The sequence below is a fragment of the Echiichthys vipera genome (genome assembly GCF_963691815.1).
Source record: "Echiichthys vipera genome assembly, chromosome: 8".
NCBI classification, from domain to species: domain Eukaryota; kingdom Metazoa; phylum Chordata; class Actinopteri; order Perciformes; family Trachinidae; genus Echiichthys; species Echiichthys vipera.
Window position 1 is genome coordinate 17,612,071 of NC_139833.1, and position 11,885 is coordinate 17,623,955.

An 11,885-nucleotide genomic window follows, 5' to 3' on the forward strand; every position below is an offset into this window, starting at 1 on the left:
ACCTCATTAGAAATGCATTAGCTGTGGTCCTCACCAGTAATTCAGATGTGACATTTTACCTACAGTACATTTCGAGCTGCCAGCTGTTACGTGCATCGGGAAAAAAACCCAAGTCATCACAAGTCCTTAAAGTCAAAGTATTACAGACTCTACTGTAAAAAATACTGTTGAACTGAAATCTTCAGATGATTATTTGAAATCCTACTGTGTATAACTTCTTGTATGCACACAAACTCAAAGACTGAATGCTTCACTTGATGGTAGATTTTTACACAGTATGTGCCAGTGCATCGTTATCTGTCTATTACTTTCTTATGCATGCACAACAGCACTTCTCTAGTGTATGTCTCATGGGACAGAGGGATTTGTCAAATAAATACACTCTAAAATAAATACACTTTAAAATATAGCCTGGAGATTTGTACTGAGCACAAAAAACCTGAAAAACTCAGTGTTACTGCATACAAATTACAAAGGACATTGTTTTGATATTCAGCAGTCCAGAAAATTAAACCAGTCTATAAATATTATATAAATATTCAAATATATAAATATTAAAATAATTTCCTATGGAAAACGTCCTATGAAAAACATGCAAGAAAAGCCCATTAACATGAATGCAATAAAGGTCAGTCTCTCCCTTTTTCTATTTCTCCTTGTCATTACCTAGATATGTGTCTCCCCTCTCTTAGGTGCCTGTTGGCATACTAAAGAGGGGACTTTCATCATCATAATGCATGCCATATTTTAGTCGCAGGATTCTCTTTTCAAGCTTCAAAAGCAGACTCTTTTGATTTGTTCATAAACCATGTCACACATTAAAAAAAAAAGTAATCTGGCATGTAGAGAATTAAGAAGACCTTGTGAAACAGGCTCAGTAAAGGCCCTAACAGCTCTGTCATGGTAGAGGGGGCACAGGGGATGTCAGTGTGTTCTTTCCTCAACTTTTTTCCTCCCCATATGTGTGCATATGTATGAATCAGTCATTTTGGCTTCACACACTTCTCTGTGGTGATTGTGTGGGCTGTGTATGCAGGTATGGTTTAAGCCTGCACATTTGCATAAGCACATGCATGCATTCTGCTCAGGATCACTGTCAGCCAATTATTGAAGAAATCTGTATGCAAGGCGTTTCCTCGCCTCCATTAGAAGCAGCGTGATATGCGTTGCCCAGAACTTCCTTCCTTGATTGGCATCCTCACGTCCTCTGTTGACTGCCCATGTTATCCCCCTCTCTACCCATGGCACTTTTTTTCTACTTGGTGCACACCACTGTCACGGAGAGGGCAACTTAACATAGCATGGGAGAAATCAAATTACACAGAAATAACACACTCTTACTGCCCCTATCTCAGTGCATTAGTGCGTGTGCAACCTACTGTAGGCATGACAATGATTACAAGGGTAGGGAGTAAAAGTCAAAGGAAGTGCAATGTAAGCATGTGTGTGAGGTTGTGAGACTAGTACCAAAAACAGTACACAGTGTAAATCCCACCTCCGCTGAAGCAATTCCTCCATGCATCGTTGGTGTCTTTGCCAGCCCAATTTGCATGACTTACAGTTCTCCACTGGTCCTTAAGTATTAGGTGAGATTCTAGAGCGCAGGGTTATGAACACACAGGGACCTCTCTCACACACAGCACGGGCCCTGCGTACACCTGCAGACCCATATATCTCAAAGTCAGTCTGCTGAGTCAGCACAGCTGAGAGTGCCAGCACGCAGCCTGCGGAGCACTCAAACACGGGTGTTAACTGACACACGCAGAAATACTGAAACAACCAGAAAATGTAGTACAACACAGACATAGGAGAGTAGATGCATGCGTTCACACATGCACACACACACACACACACACACGCACACAAACACACACACACACACACACACACACACACACACACACACACACACACACACACACACACACCCACACACACACACACGCACACACACACACCAAGATTCCATGTGTTTAATATTTTCTGTTGCATCCCAAGCTCCAAGAGGGCCAGCTGGTGGTGTGTCAGTTCCAGTTCCTGCGCTGGTCGGCGTATCGAGATGTTCCCGACTCCAAGAAGGCTTTCCTCAACCTGCTGGCTCAAGTGCACAAGTGGCAGAGGGAGTGCGGAGAAGGACGCACTGTTGTCCACTGCCTGTGAGTAATCTGTTAGCTACACAATCCGTGTACTGTAAATTAAAAGAGGAGACGAGACAGTGTCGTTGTGAAAAGGTCTCAGATGACAAATTACTGCTGTTGAGTGACATTTAAAAGTGCATTTACTGTAAACCAAAAATCTTATTCTCAGAGAGGAAAATGTTAAAACCCGACAAATCATGGCCAAATTTTTATGATGAGACAGAGACTGTGATGCAACTTTAGTTCCGTGGTGTTTTGGTGACATGAGATGCAGTGCATATTCATTTTCCATGGTAGTATATTCATAATGCAGAAAATCAAATTGTGGTGTAATGTGCTATGCCGTGGTGTAGTGCAGTGTGGTGTTGTATGCCCCTCTGTTGTCCAAGGCCCCCGGGGCGCACGCCCGCTGATGAATATGAATGGGCCGTCCAGCTCATTGCCAACCCATCACACGTTCATTCCCACCGCCCCCATCCAAAAGCACATCACTCAGCACTGTCACACAGTGTTACCCACGACAACCAGGAAAGAGATTATGGAGATCAAATCAATTATGGCTTAATACAGAATGCGATGGTTCTTGCTATAGTAAATCCAGCACTGCCAAAGCACTGACGACGATTGATTACCTTAATATTGCTTGTATACGCTGCAGAGGCTTCCATGCCCACCTTCCTTGCATTAGTCTCAGGAGAGAGGAAGTGGATTGTCCTCTACTAGTTTATTGATATTGCCTTTCATTTATGATGGCCAAGACAATATTTCTGTGGAAATGCCACAGCCGGATGCTATTTCGCAATTTTCTCTTCCTTACAGCTTTTCTGTATAAAGATATTGCGTGCGTTCATATTAGAACTGTATCAAATGTTTTTAATGAGGTAGCATAAACACACAAAAAAGGGTTATCAGATTGCACATTTTCTCCCTTGTTTATACTGTATTATTGTCTTCCAGAATCCACTTAAACAAATTAGAAGGATCAGAGATGTTTTATATGCAGTAAATTCTCTGCTGTACATGCAACATGATAGGATAGGGACTGTATCATACATACATACTGTATATGTACTGTCTGAACCTAAACTGCATCTAATGTAAGGCAAAATAGGATAGGATTATTAATATGGCACATTTCAAACAGAAAGGCTATTTTATAGCAAGTCTTACCTTTCTGGCATTTTAAGCTTTTCTTTTGTAATCTTTAATGCTCCTAAATAGCATATGGCACATTAAAATGTTAAAGAAATCCACCAGGTATGTTTTTTGATAAAACTCTGACCAATTGCCGAAGCCCAAGCTTCCTGCCTGTCATCAGTCGCTCCATTTCCATTTCCCTTGCGCAGCGTTCCAGTGCCATGGGAAGTCCAAATTTTCTGATCTCCAACTAGGCAAAGTGTACTGGAATGAAGTGGCGGCTGCTGGTCTTTCAAGGAGGGGAAGCTAATTTTTCCGGCCTACATCATAAATGTGTTTGTTTATTTATATGTAAATTCTACCCTTCGTTCTTTTTCAAGAAAACCTTGTCGTACCAACTAGGAGTCTTTTCCAAGGACTTGACCAGTGTCCTCTCAATGGCCGGCAGAGCTAGGCTGCTGAAACGGCTAAAATACTGTGAAGTGTGACTCCCTGTGAGTGTGAGTGATCGCGATGGGGGGAGAATCTCTGCAGCTGCCGCTGCTCGTTGGGGAACGAAACCACAGAGTGACAGAACAGAGTCGCCAAATACAATGGTAGTCGTTTTAAACAAAGACAACGTCGCTGGGGATCGGTGAAGTCTCCGGATAAGTTCAGAACAACAGAATGAAAAACTTGGAAAATGCTCCGGTGGATGTTTATTCTTCAAGATCGCTGATTCGCTCATTTAGCTGTCAATCAAAAAAGGATTCTGCCTCAGACAGCTCATCCAATCATGATATAGAAGCCGAGCGTCCAGGCCAGCCCACTGTCCCATAGACCCCCAGAGACGCTGAGCGTCCAATGGGCGGGACAATGCCCAGCATTTATCCAATGAGCGTCTAGTTTCGCTGTAGTGGAACAACCTGCTCAACACTTCCCCATTGAAGTCAGTAGAAGCTGAGCGTCTGACTGTGTAAAGCGCTGTGGATGAATGAGAAGGAAGTTGCGCTGGTTACCTGTGATAAGTAGCTGATTCTGAACAAAAGATGAAGGCTTTTAAGCACGTATTTAGTCAATGAAATGTACACACAGCAGTACATATTTCACCACTTTTTTTTTTTTTGGTGACATTTTAGGGGAAGCTGAGCTTCCATTGCAGTCTGTGGAAAGTGGAACCTCCTACTACTGAATTTGGGATAGGTCGCTTTCCCTGGAATTCGATAGTAGAAGGTTCCACTTTGACAGTCATTCCAGTGCACTTGGCCTAGTTGGAGGTACAAAACTTAGGACTTCCCATGACACTAGAGCACAGCATTTCTCTTTCACCACACATGTCGGGGAAGGAGGAAGCGTCAGAGGTCAGGCAGGGGTAAGAGGGTGGAACTTTAAAGGAAAGTGCTGTAAGACACGCCAGAAAGGTAAGAATAGCTTTAAAGAGCACAAATGACTATTAAAAAACCTCTAATAAGACTACTCTGCAACCATGTGTCTTGTTGTACTTCGACACAGCTGATTTAAGCACCAGCCTGTAATTAAGCTCATAATGGCAAATCTAACATGCTGATGTCGGGGGATCACCAAAGTCGTCACGATTCACCCTGAGGGTTGTCTGGCTTACTGGATGTACAGTGCAGGGATAAAGCCTGAGAGTCATTCTCCTCCCATTCCTCTATCTCTGCTATGTCTTTTGCAAGGGCACTGTCACTGCATCCGGAGCGTAGGGCCGACAATTGTTATTCAAATGGAAATCAATCCAACAGTTGTCAAGACATTTTATTAAAAACCAAACATGTCAACTTCATTGTGGCACCAGAGGATTTCTCACCAAAGTCAATAGGATTCATCCTCTGGAGAACATTAATGTACATATGAACCAAAGTAGTGGACTCACGTGTCTCATTGCCATCCCTAGAGCTATGCTGCTCGCATGGCTAAAATAACAGCGTCGAAGGATAACAACAAATTGTGAAATGAAAAAGATAAGGCATCTATCTAAGATGTTTTTTGTCATCTCGTTCTCCTCAGTAATGGTGGTGGTCGCAGTGGGACCCTCTGTGCCTGCAACATTCTCCTTGAGATGATCCAGTACCAGAACATGGTGGACATCTTCTATGCTGTCAAAACTCTACGCAACTGCAAACCCAACATGGTGGAGTCCCTGGTAAAAATTAATGTGTTAGATGTGTTTTCAAGTGTCAAGAACATGTCTGTGATTTTTCTCATCTTTTCACTTTTTAATCCAAGAATATTGTATTTTCCTCAGGACCAGTATCGATTCTGCTATGACCTTGTTCTGGAGTACTTGGACTGCTTTGAAGGTAGATAGCAACCACATGTTTACCACAGCGGCAGTATCCCATCTGCTGGAGATTGGATTCGAGGCCACCCGATGACCTCTCTATTTTAATGTCTGGACTCTTGGACTTGGCATTGTAATGACTGCAAAGGAAGGAGAAGAAGAAAAAAAAAACATGGTCAAGGTTCTAAATTTTAACCTTTAATGTACAGCTGCGATTTCCTCCTTGTTGATGATGTTTATCTCTTTTGATATTTTTTTGTGCTTTTCTTGGTCCTTTTTGCCTCCGGACTAAAGCTCTTTTTGTGATAAGGGTTTCTGTAGCAGCAAAACAATATTCTGAGCTACAAAATGGACCGTTTTCTTCTGAAGAAGGGTCATCTTGGTCGTGCTACATCGTTTCATTCAAACGGTCGGGTGGCTGAATGGAATTGCAGAGTTTCATCAGAATTATCTCAATGTGGAAGCATTTTATTCCCTCTCAAGAGCTACAGCAGTCCACTGTGGTAGTGGCATGATGTATCTACCATACCATAAACTGCCTTATTTCCTGATGATAGGACAGAATTATTCAAACAACTGAATACATCTAGAAGGTTGTCATACTGGTGTACAAACAGTAACAAGATTTTAACAAGACCTACAGCATTAGGGGTAGACCAGCCCGTCCCTCAACAGTATTGATGCAGAAACTGTACAGTAGTGCAATGTGTTGTATTTTGCCATAATGTTTGTGCTGGATTACCATGTGTGCTATAGGTGGACGTTTCCAGGGACCACGGGCAGCACTGGGCCTGGTGCCACCTCTGAAGGTCCCTGTCTCATTACTGTCACAGTGCCAATTACATTGACTGACTTGAAAATCTCTTTACTTTGCTCTACTGCGTCATCTTGATATATGCCTACAAACATATAGTATGTACTGCATCAGCTAATGATCTCACTCCAAAGTGATTGTTTGTGTTTATAACCAGCGGGCAAAGAAAAAGGAGGAGGGGAAAACTGTTAGAAATGTACTGACATGCCATAGTGGTGGTGTGAAAAAATGATGTTCCATTTACTGTGGTGAAGTGTCAAAACCAGTGCTGTGTTACAGGTTTGAGTCCGTAACTCCTTTTTCTGCGTTGTTGTCTGAGGCATTTGGTTGTACTGTAAAGTGTCTCAGCAAATTTTATCATCACCCATTCAAGTAGGGTGATCATTTTGACGATTTTGACTATTAGTTGTTGTTCCAAGTGGTGTAAAAATAAATAAATAAAATATATATAAATAAAAAGGGGCATTAACATTGTTGGGGGGGGGGGGGGGGGGGTGCTACTTTGTGTCACTGGTGATTGGTGTTTTTGTTTATTTTTAGTATCCTGAAATAGAATTAATAGAAACATTTTTACAACAGAGGAATAGCAAGAAGCATTGCCCACACAGACCCTGTAGTTTAGTTATCACTGACCAGATGAACAAATGTTTTTCCAACATTGCCTGAATCAATTGAAGAAACTCAGGCGGGCTGGTATTTTTGATACACATAATGATCAGCCTCTAAAATGACCCAGAAAGCAACTCTCTTAGGATCTTTCTTTTTTTTTCTACATTTTCTTTCAGAAGCAAGAAAATCTCTCTTTAAACACTCTATTATTGCCCTTTAAAATATGTTATGCTCCACCATATCTCTTGAAATCCCTTTCAGTGCAGGTTTTCAAGGAGGGCGGTAAAAGGTATCACTCCAGGACGTGCCCTAATAAACAAGGAGAGATACACTGAAGTCGAGAGAAACTGAGGAATGGCAGCTTGGCGAACTCACAGTCTGGTTCTGGTGTGAGTGTTGGGATATATAAGTAAACTAACAATATATACACCAAGGTCCCACAGGTTCACTGATTGAGCAGCTTGTGTTTAAACAGGATGAAGGGTGGGGTAGCTGCAGTTTAGTCAGCGATCTGATCCAGGATCACTGGAGGAAGTGCCTGGACACTGGGTGGAAGGAATGTGTACATACAGGTGTATATTGTGTTTTGTGAATACTATGTGAATAATTATAGCCAGAACTGTAGTATGAACGGAGCCTCTCTGTGTTCATTCCAGAGCTCTGAGTAAAGCAGGTCTGTCAAGCATGTATGAATCCATTGTCTGCTTTGTATTTCAATTGGTTCATTTTCAGAATATTCCCATCTACTTCAACCACTGTGTTTCCCTGTTGCCATGGCTGTGTGAGTGCATTGTACTTTTGCCATTCCAAAGCTTTTTATTAAGACTGCTCTCTGCAACGACTGCCCCGAGAGTACCGTTGATTTCATGTGTTTCTGAATGAACAGGACATGCCCATTGTAATTGTGGGGGAATGATGTGTATTTAATGAGAGAAACGGAGAAGACTTATTTTGAGGTTGGGAAAGGGGATTGTTCTGAAGAATAACAGCAATCAACAATAAAAGAACGAGGGGAAAAAAAGAAACGTGTTGTCAACTTATCATTGGGTGTTAAAAATGCATACAGAGCTAAAAAAAAAAAAAGTCTGCGGTTTAATGATTGGTTTGTCAGCATAAGCAGAGAACTGAAAGCTGGACATGGACTTCCTGGCTACAAGCCTCTGACCCTCCTGCGGTTTTCATACGGATGTGGTCTTTTTAGCAGTTTCCTTCCCTTGAAGCACATCGACTATTTGATCTGTCCCCTCTTTTCAGTCTCTCGCCCCATTTCTTTCCCTTTCCCCTTTTCATCAGCCCCTCCTCCTCTCACCTACCCCATTCTCAACTCTTCTCCAATACTTTCATTTCTCCGTCTCATCATTCACCATCTCTTTGCTTCTCTGCCCAGTGTAAGGTGACTCCAGACCACAGACTTCCTCGCTCACCCAAGGCTATGTTAAATAATGCATCAGTCCTGCAAACTGATCCAGTGGTTAGGCAGAGGGACAAGCTAGATTAATTAGAGGACAAGACCCCCACTGTTGGGTTGAGGACAGTGTAGGCCATAAAGGTGTGTGTTGGTAAATGTTCTTTAGATGAGATTTTTCATTTGTCATGGCAGTGAAAAGGAGCAAAAATGCATTATAGATTTAACATGACATAAATGGGCTTTTTCACAGAGGTGGGTCATTTACAATAGCTACCCTATTTTAATCTTCAAGATTTTCTCAATTTCCTTTTTTACCTGCAGAAAAGTACTTGAAATCCTTGGCGGCAGGCTCCACCATCCTTCACTACTCAAATTTGACCGGCGGTTTAAATTAACAGGTAATTGGAATCTTATCATTTTCTGATGGTGTAATGACTGCCATGTCCAATGTAACTTATCATGAGGCCAAGATCCAACTGGGTATTGTCTTTTTCTCTCTGGGCTTCCACTCTTATATTCCTCCACTGACAGGCTCGGTGGATGTCAGCCTCTCACTGGTCTCCTTGGTGAGTCTCATACTAGATACACTCTAATTTGGTGTTTCTGTAAAACAGCAGTGAGGACCGACAGCTACAGTAGTGTCAGCTGATTTAGTGAAGGAGAGCAAATGACTGATAACTGCTAAAGTACTTTATCCATTATTTTATCTTACAATTTATACTTTTAGCCAACTATTTTTAACCATTCATTCATTAGTTTTGGCTAACTATTTTGACCATTTATTCTTTTTCCTCTAAACCAAGGGTCCCCAACTTTTTTGTCCATTGAGGGTTACTGAGATCAAAGGAAAATGTTTGAGAGCAATCATGATTCATATTAGTAGTAGGCCTATTATTATTCATAGCTAGATAAATAGCTGATCCCCAAACCAGCAGAACAAGATTCTTTCCTTCGTGTAAACATTTACAAAATTTGGGTATACAACCCTCACATTTTTACAATAAAACATCTTAAATTCAGCAGCATCTATACATTTTCACTGAAAACATTTCTTAACATTTTCAATGCGTGAAGTTGACACTTGCATATTAATGTTATAGAAAATAAAATAATCTTATTTTATTTGTCCTTAATTGATGTCTGGCCGACTGGCACAGCATGGAGTCAACATGTATTATATCTACTTCGATTCACTCTTGTCATTCTAGTTCTGAATTAATATTTCATGACATTCATGTCAGAAAAAGCTGCCTACAGAGGTGAAGATTCTTAAAGCTTGGTTTTCTGGCACCACTAAGTACAAGAAATGTTCTGAATGCTGTTGATTTTTCCCTGGATGCCATTTTGGAGGTTTATAACCTCAATCCCTTTCTCAACAGGATTGACACAGACATTATTTTCATGTCTGTTTCAAGCCCTTATTGTTATGCCTTTTGTTTGCCTGGTTATTTTCCCTGGTAGATGTCAAATCTGGTGTGTGCTGGCTAACCTACGAACATCAATGCTACGCAGTGTCCCTGACATGACCAAATTTGACAGCAGCAATACATTAAATTGACGGATTGCAAATAATAATTTTGTGTCAGAAGGGGGTGGGATGTCATTCACAGCCAGCCTGCCAACCTTAGCTTAGTGAGCAAGCAAGCTAACATTAAGGTTAGCCAGGTGGGGTCATCCCTATGTTCCCAGGATCCTATGTTCCCCGGTCGCATAAGCATCTGGGATCTGGCTTTGAAAGCCAGCCAGATCAGCCGTGGGAGTCTCGATAAATTTGCTGACATTATCCACTCAAGGCGTTTTGCTACGTCAGCTAACTAGCAGTTCATAGGTATTAGCAAGCAAGCTAACAATATATGCCATGTTAGTGTTTCCTCTAAGATTTGTATCATCAACCAAAGGGGTTTTGTTGTACCACCACAGCAGAGTCCACACATGCCTCCACAACACACGCTGCAGTAGCACTCAGCCCACAGAGCCAGTGTAAACCCGCATCTGAGGTCATATTCCCAGGCCGCCTCGACTCCAACTTTTTCCAATGTTATATATTTCTCTTAGCCCACCCTTTAAAACATTTATGAACTAGTTTTATCTAACTCCCTGCTAGCTTACTAACTAGATTTCACCATGGATATATGAGAATGATACAGTGCCGCCATCAGCCTTGCAGCCAATTTTTCCAGTGGCCACAAGCATTACTACATCAAAAAATCCCCCTGCAGCCCAAAATTCATTTTCTCCATTAGCCACCATTGTAGAAGAGATATCTTTAAAACTGTTGACAGGACTTCTCAAACTGCAAAAAGGCCCATTAAGAATCTGAGTTTTTGTATTTGTAAAACTTTCCATGAGCTGAAGAAGGCTGCAAAGTCGTCTCAATGTAAAGTCTATCAGCTGAGCTAGAACTCATGGGTGGCCAGTTCAGGATATGGTATCGAGTCTTAATAATACATCCATGGATTTCACACACTTGCAATAGCAATGTATAGAGCTAAGTTTTTTAAACTTAGTTAATTTGGTGTTTTTATTTTATTTTTTATATTTGCATTTGCATTTCCTAGCAACTGAAGCAATACCCTCTGGGATACAAGTACTTCAGGTTGGGAATTACTGCTGTATAGTGCTCACTTGTTTCCAAATAGCTACAGAGACATGATACAGGCTGTAAATGTCGTGGGAGGTTTTAGCAGTGGCCGAATGTTATGTTTCAAAGGTAAGTGGTGTATCTTACAACCAAATGTTTCTTCTTTCATGCAAAATACTTTGCTAATAGGTGCAGATAAAATCCAATATTCTCTGGGAGAATACTGTCAAAAAAAGCTTTTGTGGGTGACCTTGCCTAAGCCTCAGTCAATAAGAAGAAAGACGAGATGCATATCCTTTAACATGGCATGGGAATATTGTTAGAGGCGTTTAGAAAAAAAAACAGGATCAATGTTTTATATGATTTCTTAGAAGCATTACCGATCTATAAAGATATGCTATTCTGTGAGGAGAAATTTTTGTTCTCTGTCTATGCGTTTTCCATATAAAATTCACAAGATCTTGTCTTACCATTCGGGTACTGCTAACTTCTGCCGGATAGCAGCAGACAGGACAGGTGGCTCTGGCTTTGTGCTCAGTAGAGCGAGGAGAGAGACGAGCTGGCCAGATGGCTCGGTCCACCATGTTTCCTCACTGGTTCCATTGCCACGGTCGGTCTGACTTGAGCCCTTATCTCAGTAGTATGCTCTCAGTTCAGTGAAAGTCATGGTTCACATGAACTAGGGGAAGAGAGGAAGCTCTTAAAGGTTCCAGCCTGGATCACTCAGGCAAACAAGAAGCCTGAGACTGATAACCAGAATCAGAACACACACGAGTGACTGCACTGTCCCTTTCCTCTTTATCACACTCACCTTTTGCTGTTTCACCACAGTAGTTTGCGTTCACCACGGACACTAGCCACCTTTTATCAAGGATGCTTTGACCTGTATCATTTAGTGGCCTTGAATTTCAACAGAT

At 41.6% G+C, this 11,885-nt stretch overlaps 1 protein-coding gene across 1 annotated transcript in view; it reads left to right on the forward strand.

Annotated features, from left to right (window-relative positions):
• Positions 1 to 6,784, forward strand: part of ptprub (protein tyrosine phosphatase receptor type Ub) — a 167,138-nt gene extending 160,354 nt beyond the window's left edge. Inside the window, exons 27-29 of the mRNA XM_083918392.1 lie at positions 1,999 to 2,156; positions 5,283 to 5,418; positions 5,521 to 6,784. Coding sequence (XP_083774518.1) covers positions 1,999 to 2,156; positions 5,283 to 5,418; positions 5,521 to 5,583 — 357 coding nt within the window. The 3' untranslated portion in view covers positions 5,584 to 6,784. The remainder of the gene's footprint in view (positions 1 to 1,998; positions 2,157 to 5,282; positions 5,419 to 5,520) is intronic.
• Positions 6,785 to 11,885: the final 5,101 nt, after the last annotated feature.